Source organism: Echinops telfairi, unplaced genomic scaffold (assembly GCF_000313985.2).
Source record: "Echinops telfairi isolate 266 unplaced genomic scaffold, ASM31398v2 ScPeMD7_6;HRSCAF=24_0, whole genome shotgun sequence".
NCBI lineage: Eukaryota > Metazoa > Chordata > Mammalia > Afrosoricida > Tenrecidae > Echinops > Echinops telfairi.
The window spans coordinates 14,273,791-14,292,890 of record NW_022103902.1 but is presented as its reverse complement, the minus strand read 5'-3'; the positions used below and the strand labels follow the sequence as shown (position 1 = coordinate 14,292,890).

Below are 19,100 nucleotides of genomic sequence, written 5' to 3'. Positions count from 1 at the left end.
TACAGTAATGGGAGGGGTGATCTAGGGGTATCCACGCAACAGGAAGAGGAGGGATTTGGGGCACACATGTGACAAGAAGAGCGGATCCTAGATTCAGGATGGCAGCCTAACTTTGGATGTCAGTAAGCCAGTTTGGTTTGACCTGTTCTCTGGATCTCCATAGAAACCATTATCAGTAGGGTGTAAACCCCACCTACAGGGACCAAGCTAATGGTGGCAAGACTTTAGGGAGAAGTAGCCCATTGTCCTTAACAGCAGGGAGCAGGCCCCACCAATCCAGAGAGTGATCTGGCAAGTGACTCCCTTCTGGGAGGTAACTTTACAATCATTTATCATTAGCTGCAAGCAGTGCCCTATTGGGGGAGCCCACTTGGGAGAAATCTTTGTTTCCCACACTTTCTGACCTGGGAAAATGATCTACTCAAGTACCAGCTCTGTCCACATCAGCTCCAGTATTCAGGAGATCTGGATGTGGCATTCCTTTAACTATAATAGGAATCCTGGTGGATGACGGATTACATTTGGGACTGTTCACCTCAAGGTTAGTGGTACAAACCCACCAGCCAATCTGCAGGAAAAAGATGAGGCTTTCTACTCCCACAAAGCGTTATAGTCTGAGAAACCCACAGGGGCAGTTCTACTCTGTCTCCTAGGGCGGCTGTGAATTGGAATAGACTCAATGACAGTGAGTGTTTGCTGTAACAGACCATCATCCATTTACAGAACCTCCAACGGGATCCAACCAATTGGACTTTCTAAGTTGAATTAGCCTACAGGAACGGAAAAGATCTGGGGAACACCCCAAGAAAAGGGAAGACCTCCAGAAAAAGACCAGTCCATTTAATATATGTTGTTTGAATAAGAGGGAAAGCAGCACTCAGAGCCCCCAGAGCAGGTGCTCCTTTCAAGTCTACTCTACTGGCAGTTGCGTGTTTATCAAAGCAAAGTAGTTGGGTGGCTGGAAAAATAGACATGCTGATATTAAAGGAGAAAAAATGCAAAGGAAGGCAGGGAAAATGAGCTCTCCCGCAAAGGGAGGAAACGTCCTGCTGGGGGGACACACAGACCGTTGGAGACGAGTTTGTGTCTTTCCAAGAGTCCATGGGCTTATTTAGCAAAAAGGACAAAACCAAAACACAATTGTCTGTTTCCTTATAAGTCCTGCTACCCTGGACTTAAAAATCAAGTCTCATTTTATCATTCTTTTCTCAGATGATCTCTGTAACCAAACACCTCCGAGCACAGAGTGACTTTTATTGATTTAAGCTTTTCAAAACCGATGACACTTAATAATATTTTAAAGTTTTGATGAAAAGAGTAGGCTGTTGTATTTCTTTGCTCAAACTCTGAGTGTAGGTAAAGGCAGGTGACAGTGGTTGGTTATTTAATTACTCGGGAATTTCTAAAGCTATTTAGAAACTTTACTATATCTTCTAGTCTCAAATATTTCAATTTTCTAGATACTTACATGACAGCAACTAAAAGAACTCATTTCTAAATTTGGGGAAAGCAAACTCTGTATTGGAATTGGCACATGAAATTTCTACTATCGCTCAGAAATCAATTTAGGAATAAGATAATGATAAACCATTATGTGGTGGAGTGAAATTTTTCTTTCTTTTTAAAAAAATGATTTTATTGGGGGCTCATACAATCTTAACACAATCCATACGTACATCAATTGTGTAAAGCACATTTGTACATTTGCAAAACATTTGCTCTCCACTTAAGCCTCTGGCATCAGCTCTTCATTTTCCCCCTCCCTACCCCCTCCCCTCTCCCTCATGAACCCTTGATAATTTATAAATTATTATTTTGTCATATCTGGCACTGTTCGATGTCTTCCTTCACCCACTTTTCTATTGTCCATCCCCCAGGAAGGAGGTTATATGGAGATCCCTGTAATCAGTTCCCCCTTTCCACCCCACCCTCCCTCCACCCTCCTGGTATCGCCATTCTCACCACTGGTCCTGAAGGGATCATCTGTCCTGGATTCCCTGTGTTTCCAGTTCCTATCTGTGCCACTGCATATCCTCTGGTCTAGCCAGATTTGTAAGGTAGAATTGGGATCATGATAGTGGGGGGAGGAAGCATTTAGGAACTAGAGGAAAGTTGCATGTTTCATCATTGCTGTACTGTATCATGACTGGCTCGTCTCCTCCCCACAACCCTTCCGTAAGGGCATGTCCAGTGGCCTACAGATGGGCTTTGGGTCTCCATTCCGCATTTCCCCTCATTCACAATGATATGATATTTTGTTCTTTGATGCCTGCTTTTCTATCCATGTCTCTGTATGCCCACCACATGACTGGGTGGGACGATGCAAACGGGGCGTGTATAAGGTCCGTTTTCAGTAGCACCCCCTGGCTACAAGGATGGGTTATTTTTTGAAGCAGTGGTCGAGGAGAGCAAAACCCCAGGACCTTGGAAGAGTACATTCAAGATCTCTTGGGTAGTGGTGGAGGCTGCTGAGCCCATGCATCAGAGACTGTGCCATGGAAACTCACGGAGCAGCACTAAGACTATGCGGTACTTTCTCCTGATCTCGCCAAGTCTATGGACTGGTGGGACAGACAACAGGGAGGTTGGATACCTCCTGGCTATGGAGGCAAAAGCCAAGGGATTGTGGGGCTGACAGACCGAGCACCCTAGAAAGACTTGGCTGCTGGCTGAAGAGACCGATGTCTGGATCTCTACTGTTTGCTAATTTTGACTTGTGCTTTGCTTCCCTGGTAAACGTCCTTATTGCGAATACTGTCTGTGGGGTCTGTGGGACCACTGCAAGAATTATCCAACCCAGCATAGACACAGAACGGCATGAGGGGAATGGTTGGTGTCAGATGGCCCATGAAAGCTTGTCTGACCTTATGATAACAGGCAATCCAGAGGAGGTCAGATATGGCTCTCTACGGCCATTTATTGCATATTATATCCTAAAAAAGATTAATCTTTTACAAAGATGAACAGCTGGAAAATAGGCTTAGGATATTTTCAAGGACACGCCAAGCAGAGGTTCTTAGAGTGAGCTCTAAGATCACAATCACTGATGACAATAATGATCAGTTCTAAAAATGGATGTTGACTGGCTGTGCCTTCCTTCGACCATCTATGGATTAGACTACTCTGTAGGATACTAATCAAGGGGCGGTTTGGGAACTGCAAAGGGTAGAGTGATCAAAGAGGTATCCAATAGCATGCACCCCCCTCCACCGGACAGCATATGTGGAATTGAAATCAGGAATTTTCCTTACCATCATTAGAACCAAAGCTTCCATGGACGGATTTTCTCTGAAACCTGGGAAGAAGAACAGATAGACATATGGTCCTAAGACAGAGAAAACCATAGTAGCTTACATTTGTCCCCTACGGACTTTTACTGCTCTAGGAGTTCTTGAATAAAGGCCTTTGGGGCTGAAGAAACTGGGCCTCTGCTACATTGTCAGTGGGATTTGTAAAAAGAGGCATCCACTTTGTTCTGCAGATTAGGTGATGCGGACATCTCTAGGAGGGCATTCCTGACTGGCATGGAACTATGTGGACTCATAAAAGATGCTGTATCTGCTCTAGGTTTTTGAAACGGGTAAAATTCTTCTTCAGTCCAAAGAGCAGAAAGGTTTCAAAGCTAAGGGACGGGGCAGTAACCAGGGAACAAAGACAAACACTGTAAATGAGAAGAGTGCTATGGTGATTATAAACACGACCACGCCCCATCTTAACATCCAGCTTCTCTGATCAAAAGACAGTCTTCATCTTCATCTTTTGAACACAGAGTGGACTTGCCAATGGTTTGAGTCAAGCGAATGAAAGGGGGAAGTGACATTGTTCCAGTTCTGAAACAACTCCTTATGGCGGTCTAGCACCTGCCTCCTGTCTCTCGTGGAGATGCAGTAAGCTCGGGGTAGCCTCTTGGAACATGAGAGATCAAGTGCACCTGCGGCCCTTCTAGAACAGCCAGTTCCTAGCTGACCCTCCAGCCGGTAGTTCTCATGACTGTGCTCGCCTAAGATCTGTTGAGCCTAGTCCAGATTAGCAGAAATGTCCAGCTGACCGACAGACCTTTCTTTTTTCAGCACACTTAACTATTGATAGCTGCAATTCATTGGGGTTTGTGTGTGTCTTTGATTGTTGCTTCTTTTTTCTTTTTTCATGCAGCATTATTGTGGCAGTAGATAACGAATATAAGAATCAAAGGTAAGGAAGAGTCCCTAGGATGGGCACTTTGAATTTAATGTCTAGTAGAGTAGTTGAGAGGAATAAATAAGAAAACATGTGAAGCGCTTGCCTTTGGGCGATGGTTGTGGTCTGGTCTCTCAGAAACAGATCACCCGACTTGTCTTCTGAGGTACCTCTGCTGTGTTTGAACTGCTGGCTTTTCAGCTATTAGAAGTTGAACCCTTACCTGTTTGTGCTACCCAGGGACCTGGGCTTCATGAATACTTGTTGCGTGTATTGGGCCTTGGGGGTAGGAAAGGAATGGTGTGTAGGCTCAGGCCGATCTAGCATAAAGCCCTTTGGGATTTAGCTTCCCAAGGGCAGGGGCTATGTAGTTTCTCCTGATTGCACTACATGAACTACAAAAGCCACATATATTAAGATTGGCAGTTCCAACCCACCAGCTGTTCCACGGGAGAAACATCAGGCTGTCTACTCCTATAAATATTTAAAGTCCTGGAAATTCAAAAGGAGCAGTTCGACCTTGTCCTACTGGACCACCATGATCAGTATCGACTGCACAGCAGACAGTGCCTGAGCGTCACCGAGCAAATAGCATGGTGTCGTGAGGGCTGACTTCATATGGCTTCGTGTTCTTTCTGCTTAATTCGGTGGAATTAAGACTTCTGTTAGCATTTCCCTCTCAATCTAGTCTCCTATTTAAAGTGTTCCATGTCTCCAGATTTCTATTTTAAGTTTGTCTATATTTGGAAAGACTCTATGTTTGTGCATTTGACTGTAGCAAAATAAACTGGCAGTTAGAAGTTTCCAGAGAGTTTTATACCACAATTTGGAAACACTGTATTGGCTTTAGAAGGCTAAATAACAACTTTAGGGAGATTGATATTCCACTATTAACTTAAAAGGGAATTACAGTGAGCATGTTCACAATAAATCCTTCACCAAGTTCACAGTGTGCTTCACAAAGCCATGCTCTACACGTGACTGTGACGAGTAGCAACCGTGGTCTTTAAAGCCATTCTGGGCAACTATTGGTCTCTCTCCTTCCAGAGGAAAGAAAACCAAAGGCCCCAGTAAGCCATCAGCCCAAAGGATTGGTGGACTGTGTGCATCACAGCCTTCATGACCCTCAGTTTGGAAGAATTCTTAGACTTGTTTGACCGACCACCCCTTTTCAGGAAAAAAAAAATTACTCAGCGCCCCACTAGCAATGAAACACTTTTGACCCACAGCCCACCCTCCTGCCTCAGGTGTTAAAGATGCGCTTGCATCCACCCCCTGGATTGTTTTGGCACCGCTCAGGAGGCGGCATCACTCCCCTTGGGAAACACTGAGCTAGATGATGCCCGACTACCACTCCCGACCGCAGAAGATCCTGGAGAGAATGGGGAGCTCACGTTGAACACAATTCAAAATCAGAAACCAACCAGACTTCCTGATCCGGAAGAGACTGGTGGAGCCTCTGACACGCTGGCCCTTGGAAATTCTTCAAACCTAGAACGGAACCCACCTCGGGGATCACATTTCAACGAAACCACACATAGACTTATAAAATGACCAGTAACGCTCACGAGGGATGGGCTTCTCGGCAGAATCAACCACAGGAGAGACAAGGGCAGCACGTACCCACAAACACAGCACAGGAGGCAGGAAACAAGGGCAAATGGAAACAGGGAACCCAGCGACGAGGGGAGGAGATTGCTGTTCCATCCAGAGGGTTGGAACTAATGTGATGAAACAAAATGCTTATGGAATCGTTGACTGGAAAACAAATTTGCTCTGTCCACTGTCACCTAAACCCCAGTAAAAAAGGAACCAACGTGCCTCAGCACACAGATGGCTGACTCCATGTAAGACTGATCACATTCTCCATGTTGTGCAACCAGACGCCTTTCTTTCCCCACATTATTCCACCACGATGAACACAGCCCCTCAGCAAACCTGACCCTTCCTCCTTCCCTCTCACCTCTGGTAACCACTAATTTTTAGTTCCATAATTTTTAATTCAAATGATTGGGATCATTCAGTATCTAGCCTTTTGCAACTGGCTAATTTTACTCAGCATAAAGTCCTCAACGTGGTGTCTTATATCCGAGTTTCATTTCTCTCGATGGCGAATAGCCCTTTGAAGGCACACATTGCCTTGTGCTTATTCGTTCCTCTGTTTCCACCTTACGGCTACTGTGAAAAGTGCTCCCCTGATATTAATTTACTGTTGTCTGTATGCTGGCTACGCATGCCAGCTAACTGGAGAGATGAAAACTGGTGTTGAAAAGTTAAACCAGTTAAAGACACTCTACCTGAGAGAAGCACAAGAGTAACTTCTTTTACGTAGCATTAGACTCATCTGGAACTCAAGTGGCAGTTTAAAAAGCACTCCCCATTCTTTCTAGTCAAATCTTTGCCGGGTCGCCGGGCCCTTGGTTTGGCCTCTATGATCAGGATTACTGCCCCCTAACTTACATACCCTGACCTCTCCAGATCCCTCTTGGCCACTCTGCTTAAGAGATAATGCTTTGGACTCAAGCTGCCTGGGTTTGAATCTCACCTCCTTCACATACGGGGTGTGGATTCTTGGGCAAACCTTTTTAATCTCTTTATGTCTCAATTTCCTTATCTGTCAAATGGTGACAAGAATCGTGCTCGTGTTTGTAGAGGACTGAATGAGATGACCTATAGAGAGGGCTCAGCACACAGCCTGGCATAGAAGAGGTGCTTTTAAAATATAAGTCATTACTATCATTTGATAAATTAATTGAGCTGACAACCAGTTAATGTGTACATCTTCCAGGTATAAGATTTGTTGGTAGCTCAGGGATTTTGTTTTTGCTTTCTACTTGACAGTAATTTTAGGCTTTCAGAGGAGTTGCTGGATTAAGAATAGAATAGAGGACACGCATGGACTCCCCAACAAAAGGGTTGAGAAGGAACAAAGATGCCCACTCTTTGTTAGTGTATGATCTCCATTGCTTTAACATTCTTTTGATCACACACACACACACACACACACACACACACACACACGATTTTTTTTCCTGTATAATTTGTGAGGAAGTCATGGACTTTTATTCCAAAATATTTCCGAAGAGTAAAGATGCTCTTTTATGTAACCACAGGGATATATGTAATCTATAATCTGTATTCCAATTGATCCAAGTGTCCTTTGTAGCACATTTTTCTTCCTAAATAAGATCAAGTCTAAGGCCAGGCACTGTCTTTAGCTGTCAGATCTCTTTAGGCTTGCTTAATCTGAAACATCAACATTCATTCTTTACCTTTTCTGACATTTCTATACAGAATGTCCCTCATTTTGTGTTTGTGTCATTTGTCCTCATGATTAGATTCAGAAGAGGGCTCTATACGTGATGCTGTGGCCTTCTTGGGGTGTCACAGCTGGACGCTCTCAATGTTCATCGGCCCCTTGTTGCTGATGCTAATTTTGTTTCATCCAGTTATGTGCTATCCGATTTTCCCACTAAGTACTTTCAATTTCCCCCTTGCACCTGCTATGCAATTAGTGGGGATGCCTTGTAAGGATATGCAAATACCTTGATTCTTATCAGAATTTCCTGCTGGATAAGAACATCCACTGGTGATTCTTTTCATTGATAGTATTGCTGAACACTTTATTGTGATTTGGGTGACAGTCAACAATTTATATACATTTATATTTCATGACATCAGTTCCCAATCCCTTCATTGTATCCATTGATGGTTCTTTCCCCACCCTTCCTTGGAGACTCTTAACCTAATCCAAGCTCTGCTGTTTGTAAAGAGGTGGCAGTCTGTTTCTGTAAAGGTTTACAGCCATGGAAACCCTGTGGATTTTATTCAGTCCTATGGGGTCACTAGGCATCAGAAGTTACTCAGTGATATAAGTTTGGTTTGAAAAATGATGTCTTTCCTACTCTAGTAATCCCTCCACCTGGACCAGTGAGTTCCTGAAGTTCTACTGTTGACAAGAGTCCTCCCTTCTATTGTCAGTATTTGCTAATTCTTCCTTTCTGTTTACTGTTTCATTGATTCTGTCAAATTCACTGAACACTTATCTGCAGGTGTTTAGACCTGATGTAGTTAGTTTATTGTGCCAATCTGGCCAATAAACACATGTAGGGTTAATTGAAGGGCAGGTAGATAAATGGCAGAGCTGAGATGCTTACACGTTCATTGATTTGGCTTTCCTCCTGCAGTCGGCGTCATAGTGTGTGTTTTGTGAGATGGAGGAGGGCTTTGTGGATTGGTGTCGGACATATGGGTCAATGTTGGATTTGTGGGTTTGGGCAGCACTGGGTTGGGATGTTTTCTTGATGTGCACTTACCCTTTATATAAAACTCTCTCTTATACATGAGTTTCTGTGGATTTGTTTCTCTAAAGTACCTACACTAACGCAAGACCTTTCCCATTGTTCCTTTAGTGATATGGACTCTCGAATGTCTGTTGTTTTTTTTTTTTAATACCTTATGCTTAATTCTTCTCCTGCATTATTTTGGTACTCCAATCGTCTCAGATTTGGCCAGTGGTAATTCTGAGTGTTTTTGAAGGGACTGTCTCAACTCAAGGCATCCTACGGGTCACAAAGAGTGTTATTTTTTCAAGTCAGAGAGAGGCCGGCATTATTGAGATAGCGGTATCACTGAGCTAACCAGGGGGTCTTTCTACAGATGTGGTTCCTCTTGCCTAATAGCCTCAGATTCGATGCTGGCTTTGTTTTCTTTGCATGTTTAAGAAGGGTCAGAACATTTATTTATTGTAAACCTCCTGCCATTCTTTTGTAATGGTTCCACAGAGAGCACAACACAGGATAGAATTCTCATGCTTCAGGCCCGCTGAGAGAGGCAAGGAGAAACCCTGCACTTTTTATGGGGGCGGGAAGGGTGTCCAACAAATAGGGAGGGACATTTCCTTGGTAAAATTACAGCATTGTTATTTCTCCTGCCCTCTTTAAAAAGATTTCTATTGGGTTCTCAGTGGAAGTGCACACAGCAAAACACAGACCGATGCAACCATTTCTGCACATAGAGCTCAGTGGCATTGGCTACATTCCTCACACTTCATCAGCATTCTCGTGATTTCTGTTCTGTCTCACAGCCTCCCGCCCTAACCCCTAAACTTCTCATTTGTGTTTTCAAGAATTTGTTGCCAATTTGATCACATTTAAATGGGTTTTTTTTGTGTGTTTTTTTCTAAAAAAAGAGTACAACACTCAAGGATGATAGCCATTACTTAAGCGCTAAAAGGAGACTTGAGATCTCTTCAGTTCAAAGCTTAAAGAAAGAATTCTCAGGCCAATAGCTTCAGGGATTCCTCCTGTCCCCAAGGGCCTAGTTTAAGTCTGGGATTTTTGTAAATTTGAAGCTCTCTTCCCCAATTTCCTCCTTTCTCTCAGGATCCATCCATTAGCCTAATAAGAATATCAAGAAGTGGGGGCCAAGCACTGGTCTCAGGGTAACTAGAAAGCCATGGTTTCTATAGACCATTCATGAGTCCTGTGGACTAGCTCCTTTTCTGAGTCTTGGGCTTCAACATTCATAATTTTGTACATATAATATATCCTAGCTTCCCTTTAGTGATTGCCTTATGTCACTCAGAGTGATAGCCTCTAGGTTCATCCATGTTCCAAGACATTTCGGGAATCCACCTTTATGTAGACAACATTCCATGATAGATACACACCACATTTTGCTTCTACATTATGAATGGCAGTGCCTCGACCCATGCTCTTTTCTTTCAAAGGACATATTGCTTGGAAATTAATATAGCAACAGCTGGAAAGCACTTTGTAATCTAGTATCAAAGTATGTTACGTTGGAATGCTTACAGTTGTTCCAGATGCCCATAATAGGAGAACAGATCATTTCCCATATTCTGTGAGACTTACTGCTTTGTTGTTGAGGCTCCATTAACTACACAATAACTAACCATCTGCCAGCACTCATTAGGTATAGAATCATGTTGCACACATCGCAGTTATATTATTATTTTATGAAGATCATCTCATTTTCAGATGACAGAACTGCAGTGCAGAAAAGTTAAGTAACTGGCCTAGGGGCACTGTGGTCCAGGTAGATAGGAACTCAGTCACTGTGGCCCTGAGGGCAGTGCTCATCCGAAACCGACTTCACAGGCAAAAGCAGTTAATGTTTCTGAAACTCTTCACCTACCTGACATAATGGACAAATGCAACAAGCAGGCAGCCCAAGTAGAGGGAGAAGAAGATGAGGAAACTGAGGAGAATGGATTTCACATAAACGGATTCTAAGGGAAGAGAAAGAACTTGGTCAGGTTGACCTCGGGAGAAGAGAGACCCGTCCAGGCCCATGTTTGCGACAGAGCAGCTTCAAAGGCCTCGCGTCCATCATGTCTAGTCTTGTCTTCAGAAATGTCCATTAAGACCAACAAAGTCCCTTGAGGTCACTTAGACATTATCTGCCAACAGTCTTTGTCGGTGAGGACTTCCCAGTAGAAGCTGGGAAGAGACGGCTAGTATGCAAATTCATAATGAGCACCCCTTCAATTTAGGAAGGTTATTAGCAAAATGCTCTGACTCATAGTTCAATTTGTAGTGTAAACAAAGATGAATCAGGAAGGATGCCATCTTTTCTCGGGAAGTATGACATTGAATTATATGACAGACACTTCCTGATAGGAATTTCTCAACTTCTTTCTAGAGACAACACTGACCTTTGATGGAAGGAACAATGGTCACTTTAAGGTTCTTTGTTCGTTGTAGATTCCAGGTCTGGTTCTCCTTTTCTGGTATTAAAAAAGGAAGAAAGAGAGAAAGTACAAAGCATGATGGATGGATCAGTACTAGGCCAGGAAAAAAAAAGCCAGCATTAACTCTGGTTGTCTGGGGCAGATTACCCAATAAGCCAGGCAAGCACGGGTTTACTTGTGCTTATTTCCTAATCTGTAGGGAACAATTTCACATGTTCCCACCACATCAAAGACTGATTCTAGTTATGGCTGGCATCAAAACCTTTTTTAAATTGACGATCCCGACATGGACAGGATTTGTGCTTATTTGCTAATCTGAAATGAATAGGGTTACTTGTTTTTCACCACAGGTTAGCCTGGGATTACTTCGCTTACTGGGTAACCCAGCCTTGTATAATTTTATTTTAATAAGAGCTGGAGACAAACCTATCCCCTAAATGTTCAAAACATTCAAATGCCCTTTTTTGTTAAAACGTATAGTTTGGTCTTGGCTTGGGTGCGTTTTGGGCAGCACTCAGATGCAAACGGGTCTGTGATCTCCCTTCCAGTCTGTGATCTCCCTTCCGCGGTGAAGGGTTGTGGACTCTTCTGATATTCATGTGTCCCCACATGTCACACATCTGAAGAAAAGACATACATCTGACCTGAACAGTTAGAGCTCTGTCAGTCGACCCCTCCCTGTGATGCAGGCTGGACCTGATCTGGTTCCCAAAGTTTTCTGTATTTTTGGTTTGTATTGCTTTGTTCGCTCAGAGTAGAGAGTATCTCAGAGGTGTTATGTCAATGGAGGTCAACCTCTGGAAGATGTGTTATATGCTTTTTTGTTTTTCGGTTTCCAAAACCCAGGATTGATGAACCTCGAGGGACAGCAGGTAGAATATGAGGTTCAGGGGCAGGGGTACAGTGGTGGGGGAGGGTAAGAGGGAGATGACATCAAGGAGATGATTTGGAAACGGATGTGGTCACAATTGTACAATTCTTCTTGACGTGATCGAAATATGGAATGACATGATGTATGTATTCAATCCCAACTAATAAAAATTAAATTACAGAAGTAAAAAGCTACCCCCTTTAGTGTGCCTCTTTCAAGTCAGTGAGCTTTGTTGTGTGTTTTCCTTCCTCCTAAAGTGTAAGGTGGGTGAGCCTGCTGGCATCTGAAATACTCCTGGCTTTGCTACCACAGGACAAGAAACTGGAAAACCACTTGCACCACTGGTGCCGTGTAACTGCATTGAGCAACAGACCAGCGGACAGTCCACCTAAGTCCCAAGGGAACCAGTGACCCACAACAGAAACATCCTTCATGTTCCCCAGGTCAGCTCCTCAGCAGCCTCGTCTCCCTCTCCCCACCCCCTCAAAAAAATTCTCTACAGGAATTCAAAAAAACTCTTGCTACGGAGTTCACGCTCATGCATAGTGGTACTGCGAGGCAGAGTCGAACTGCCCCAGAGGGTTTCTAAGACTGCGATCTTTCTCCTAGGAGTAATGGGTGGGACAAGTAAGGACAAGCATGTGCTCTCTGTGTCTCCAGGGCTCCCGCATGGGACAGGTACCCCTTACTACCTAGCCCACGTCTAAGAGCGCCCACAACTCCTGCCTCGGGAATATGTTGTCAGCTTTGCTTTCTTCCTATGGCGCATGCCACAAGTTTGGCAATCAAATAAAAAGCTTTGAGTTTTCCTTAGAGCTCCTTGTGGAAACGATAAACACTGATACACAGAAAGGGCTACCATATAGCTGGCAACCAAACCAGTCTTAGGAAAGACTCTGGTTTCTTGATTCACTGAACAAGACCATCACTTCATGGTAACAAATATTTGTTCATGAAGGACCAGCTGAATGATTATATCACCAAGACTTTGCTCATATACTTTGCACGTGTAGTCAGGGGAGACCAGCCCCTGAACAAGGACGTCCTGCTTGGTAAAGTGGAGGGGCATGAAAAAGAGGAGGCCCCTCAAGAGATGGACTGACACAGCAGCTGCAACCAGGGGCTCGAGGGCAGGAACAATTGTGAGGATGGCGCAGAACTGGGCAGTGTTTGGTTCTGTGTGCCGTTGGGTGACTATGGGTCAGAACTCTTGATGGCGTGGCAGCTAACAACAACAACAACAATGTCCGAGGAAGTAAAAGACTTTGAAAAGACGGAATGCCTCTTTGTAATACTGGCAATCCCTTCAGAACTTAATTTTCTGCCCTTTATTTTTTTCTCCGACTGCCTTCAGGTCCCTGCGGAGGGACCTGGCTTAGTGAGCGTTAGAGAAGGGAACTTTGGGCTTCCTTTCCGTTGGTTTGGCTAGTTTTTTTTTTTGTTTTTTTTCTTTTGAGAGTGAGACAGTGAGTGAGTGAGTGAGACAGTGAGTGAGTGAGTGAGTGAGACAGTGAGAGAGTGAGAGTGAGACAGTGAGTGAGAGTGAGTCAGTCATGAGTGGTACAGTGAGTGAGAGTGAGTGAGTGAGACAGTGAGTGAGTCAGTGAGACAGTGAGTGAGACAGTGAGTGAGTGAGAGTTGGTTTGGCTAGTTTTAAGCATTCCTCAGTATCCCTTACCCTGGATGAAGAAAGAGCCTCCACAGGCATAATCTTCAGGCTTTATGACAAACACCACGAAGAATTGCTCTCCTGGAAAATCCTTCTTCTGTAAAAGATATAACAAGCTTATGATAAGCCGGCAAGAAAGAAAGCGAAAACAAGGAGAAAGATCATGGGGGAGGGAGAGAAAGAAAGAGGAGAGGGAAGACAAACAAAGTCCACCCCACCCCTAATTCCGGAGAAAGGTCTTTCATGGACCCAGGATGCACTCCAAATGATCCACAACAAAATGCCTGTTACATCCAAGAAACACAAGTACACTGATAAACTGTTCTCATTTCAGTGATGTTTGACACCGTGAACACAATATGTCAATAGCCTATGTTTAATAACTCACTCACTGCCATGGAGCCAAGGTAGACTCTTCTCGACTTTAGAGGACAGAGTAGAACTGCCCCTGTGGGTTTCTGAGACGGGACATCATTAGAGGGCTAGAAAGCCTCATGTTTCTCCTCCAAGGGACTGGTGGTTTCGAACATCTGACCCTGTAGTTAGCAGCCCAACATGTAACCCACTACGCCGACCAGGAGCCCTAGAAGGCACACATGTCAGCAGTTAAATAAACAATTTAGGAAGTGCAGAGATCTGAGTTATAGTCCTGCCTTGGACTATAGCCAAGTGTGCTTCTCTGTGTCTCTTACTCATGAACAAAGGCATGCCGGATAAAAGGATGGTTAGGTGTATTACCGTTTGGTCATGTCATCAGGACCGAGTCATCGCTAAAAAAAGACATCATTATTTGGTAAAGGAGAGGGTCAGCGAAAACGAACGGAACCCCCGGGGAGATGGGTTGACACGACAGCCACCACAATGCTCTCAAACATACCAGCCACCACAAAGAGGAAAAATTAGGCAGCACCTTGTTCTAGTATACCCCATGTGTTTAATTACCTACCCCCAAATCTGGCACCATGGTTAGTCAACAGAGCAAATGGCCCAAGGCAGAATCATGGGACCAACAGAAGAATGAGAATTCACTGCAAAATACATTCAGGGAAGATATGTACTGGTCTCTTCTGGGCTTCATTAATGTAGGGTCCTAGTGATATAAAATGAGGTGCTCAACTATGCTTAGTTTTCCATCATTTTGATTTTGGCCCACATAATTCCGAGGAAGACTTAAATGTCCCCAAAGTAAACAAGACAGGAGCAGATCATTGGGACACGTCTTTGAATCTGAGGGCCCCTATGGCCTAGGGCAGAGTAGAACTGCCCCTGTAGGTTTCTGGAACTGTAAACATTTCTGGAAACAGAAAGCCCCCTCATCTTTCACTCATGGAGTGGCTGATGGGTTCATACTGCTGACCTGTGGTTAGTAGCCCAAGGTATATCCATCCCAGTAGGAATCCTCCTAGATTGTGAAAGCTTGATTGGTAGAAAATTTTGGGTCTGATATCTAAATTATAATGAGCATCTCTTCATTTTTGTTGTGATCCAACAGGGATTATGATCTTGTTGGAGACATACCCTGAGCTTTAGTAACCAGCCTAAAGGCAGGGACAGAATCTCTTTGAAAATATTCTGACATGATGGGTATATATTCTTCCTATAAAATTACCATTGAATGGAACACATATGGGAGAGGGGGAGGTGGGGGAAAGGAAGTGGCGTTAACAAACCCAGGGACAAGGGAACAACAAGTGATCCAAAAGCAGTGGTGAGGAGGGTGTAAGAGGCCTGGTAGGGCTTGATCAAGGGCAATGTAACCGAGAGGAATTACTGAAACCCAAATGAAGGCTGAGCATGATAGTGGGACAAGAGGAAAGTAAAAGGAAATAGAGGAAAGAGCTAGGAGGCAAAGGGCATTTATAGGTCTAAATAAAGGCATGTACATATGTAAATAGATTTATATGATGATGGGGAAATAGATCTGTGTGCATATATTTATAGGTTTAGTATTAAGGTAGCAGATGGACATTGGGCCTCCCCTCAAGTACTCCCTCAATGCAAGAACATGTTATTCTATTAACCTGGCATTCCATGATGCTCACCTTCCCAACATGATTACTGAAGACAAAGCGGGTGCATAAGTAAATGTGGTGAAGAAAGCTGATGGTGCCTGGCTATCAAAAGATATAGCGTCTGGGGTCTTAAAGGATTGAAGATAAACAAACGGCCATCTAGCTGAGAAAAAACTAAGCCCACATGGAAGAAGCACACCAGCCTGTGTGATCGCAAGTTGTCAAAGGCACCAGGTTCAGGCATCAAAGAACAAAAAAATCTTATCATTGTGAATGAGGGGGAGTGCGGAGTAGGGACCCAAAGCCCATTTGTAGGCAACTGGACATCCCCTTACGGAAGGGTCACTGGGAGGAGATGAGCCAGTCAGGGTGCAGTGTAGCAATGATGAAACATACAACTTTCCTCTAGTTCTTAAATGCTTCCTCCCCCCGCCCACCCTTATCATGATCTCAATTCTGCCTTACCAATCCGGCTAGACCAGAGGATGTACACTGGTACAGATAGGAACTGGAAACACAAGGAATCCAGGACAGATGAACCCCTTAGGACCAGTGATGAGAGTGGCGATATTGGGAGGGTGGAGGGAAGGTGGGGGAGAAAGGGGGAACCAATCACAATGATCTACATATAACCCCCTCCCTGGAGGACGAACAACAGAAAAGTGGGTGATGGGAGACATCTGGACAGTGTAAGAGATGACAAAATAATAATAATTTATAAACTATCAAGGGTTCATGAGGGAGGAGGGATGGGGAGGGAGGGGAAAAATGAGGAGCTGATACCAAGGGCTCAACCAGAAAGCAAATGTTTTGAGAATGATGATGGCAACAAATGTACAAATGTGCTTGACACAATGGATGGATAAATGGATTGTGTTAAGAGTTGTATGAGCCCCCAATAAAATGATTTTTTTTTAAAGGTGGGGGTTTCAGTCCAAGGGCTCAAATAGAAAGTAAATGTTTAGAAACTGATGATGGCAACATATGTACAAATACGCTTGATACAACTGATGTATGGAATGTTATGAGAGCTATAAGAGCCGCCATGAAGTGATTTAAAAAATTACCATTGAAATAATACTCCAGTTACAGATGCCTTAAGGTAACCTGACCACAAACAGTGTTTAAATTCCACTGAATTTGCCCATTCTCTCAAGAGCTGAGAACCTCTTTTGGTTACTGTTGCTGACATGAAATATTAGTACATGTTTCTTTGCTTTCAGTGGACTGGATAAAAGTTAAGGCTCAAATGGGCACCTCCACTGAGTAGACTGGAACCTTGTGTTCATCCATAGGGCCTTACTCACTTCTCTAAGAGGCCGGCAAAGCATACGTCTCCATGCACCACGGAGAAGAGGGTAACCAGGCCAGAGTTTTGTTCCCATATTCCAAACTTTGATTTCAGGTTCTGGTGTTAAAACCAAGCAGACAGGAAAAAGGTAACAAAATACCCAATGGATGGCCACCCCTTTAGGAAGCTGATCCGTAGGTACCTTGACTATAAATCATGCATTATCACTGACCATCGCGATCAGAGAATCGATGTCTTACCTGTAGTGTGATAGCAGCTTTTTTGGTCATGGACTGATAGACACCATCAAATTCCACGTTGTGGTCGAGATCATACACTGGGCACTGTAACATGCATGGGGCACAGGGGGCAAGGAGAACAGCGTCACTGGTGTCATACAACGTCCCAGCCCACGTGGGCCTTGTCAAGGCCTCCTCCCTTGGACTACAGAGCAAGGGAGTTCTTACGAAGTCAGAAACCATGAACAGCTTTCCCCCAGAGCAGTGATTTCAAAGCCCGCTTAGAACTTGCTATCTTGTTCTCTAATGCCAAGGCCACTTTCTATCAAAGAGAACTATAAAAAGACTGTCTTTAATACAACACTTTCCCCATCCTTGATTAATACGTAGGAGATGGAAAGGGACAAATGTTACAATCAAATCTCAGCGACATAAAGCAGGCAGAAAGTTTCTGTCCGATTTCTCTTGTGCAGCCCACAAGTCAATCTCTCTCGTTCTTTTTTTTTTTCTCTTCTACTTATTTCTGAGGCATCTACTATGCTCTGTCTCTTCAAATCAACGTCTGAAGAAATGTACTGCCTACTTTTATGTGCGAAGTGCTGTTTACTTACTTCGCAGCTATGGGGGCATACATGTAAACAAGGTGCCAGGGTCTCCCCCTCTCTCCTCTCTCCCTCTCTCTCTCTCTCCTTTGTTCTAGGACAACACAGTGCTCCGTGCTGGAAGGTTGATGCACTATTAGGACTCACCATGATATTCTGGACGGAGACCACAGAACACGGATAAGTCATCTGCGATACTACTTTAATGATAACAGAGTCCACATCTTTAGGAAACTTATATAGAAAATACTGAGAATAAGAAAAAGAAAGAGGATTGGTTACTATTAAGGATATTGACAATCTCAAACTCAGAATTGGTTCCTTCAAAAGTGGGCATAGGGTTCAGATATCCATTTCACCAAATCTCCCTTAATTCAGCTATTCATTTGTCTCATCCAGAGTGAGCAACTGCCAGGCATCAGGGAGATAACAGGACCAAGTAAAAACTTATTTCATTACAGTGTTGCTATTTTATTTATGGCAGCACAATAACCATTTCTTTCTAGGTTAAGCTTTGCTACATTTATTTCAGTTTTGAAGAAAAATCTCCCACCCCCACTCCATCCTTTGGATTCAGGATATGCCTGAAATAATAGACAGAATTTTCTACCATGTAGTCACTTTGAAATATGAAGCTTGACCTTGTCAAAGCAGATAAGCCTGTTCTTCAAGAATTTTCTATGACGTTTTCATCAGCAGAATTAACACTAGGCTCACCCTTCCCCTAGATTCTTTTGCTAAAGAATCTATTTCTTGATTGGACTGTCGGAAGAATATATTTAGATTTAGAGTCCAAGTCCTAGGCCTTGTTTCTTGAACTATGTTCACAATTTGGGGCGGGCAGAGATATCTTCAACAGTGTGCTTCAGATATGCCGAGAATCAGGAAACCGTTCTAGTAGAAAGAAGTTGTGCTAGTTACCTACTTAGATTGTGAATCCACTGGAAAATTTTATTAACTCTCAGTGTAAAACATGCTGCTAACGATGAGGAAAAGAAACTTCTGCCCAACAATTATACAGCTGATAACTGGTGGAGAGACTTGACATGAAATACATGGCTAAGATCTGGAGGACAGGTGGGAACCAAGACACATCACGTATCCCTAGGTTCTCCTCACGCTTTGCCAAAGAGATGCAAAACACCTTAGACTTTGCATCCCAACACTCGCTTTACTGCCCTGAGACTGAGCGCCAAAGCCATATAGATAAAGCGTTTTTCAATCGTCCAACATTTCAAATTTCGCTGAGGGAAAAAACAATCTCAAAATTAAGAAGTATCATTAACACAGCTGTTTGTAAAACTGTTCATGCCTTGTGACAGATGGTAAGGTCGCCCCCACCCCCGCCCCAATAATTTCATTTATATCTTTTATTTTGAAGCTTGATTTAAACTGTATATTAAAAAAGTTGAGTACTCTGGTTGGTGTGCTTGGTTCTTCGAGAAGCATACTTTATAACTTGAAAACATTCCTGTGATTACTGTCAGCAATAACACCATCATATATATTCTTATATATACACTCA

The 19,100-nt window shown here is 43.6% G+C and overlaps 1 protein-coding gene across 3 annotated transcripts in view; it reads right to left on the bottom strand.

Annotated features, from left to right (window-relative positions):
* The window catches only part of SIDT1 (SID1 transmembrane family member 1), an 86,735-nt gene that overhangs the window by 53,799 nt on the left and 13,836 nt on the right, over window positions 1-19,100 (bottom strand). For all 3 annotated transcript variants that reach the window (XM_030884422.2, XM_004706404.2, XM_030884423.2), the window contains exons 4-9: window positions 17,723-17,824; window positions 16,995-17,078; window positions 13,441-13,528; window positions 10,856-10,927; window positions 10,336-10,429; window positions 3,252-3,295 (exon numbers count right to left, since the gene is read on the bottom strand). In XM_030884422.2, coding sequence (XP_030740282.1) covers window positions 3,252-3,295; window positions 10,336-10,429; window positions 10,856-10,927; window positions 13,441-13,528; window positions 16,995-17,078; window positions 17,723-17,824 — 484 coding nt within the window. The remainder of the gene's footprint in view (window positions 1-3,251; window positions 3,296-10,335; window positions 10,430-10,855; window positions 10,928-13,440; window positions 13,529-16,994; window positions 17,079-17,722; window positions 17,825-19,100) is intronic.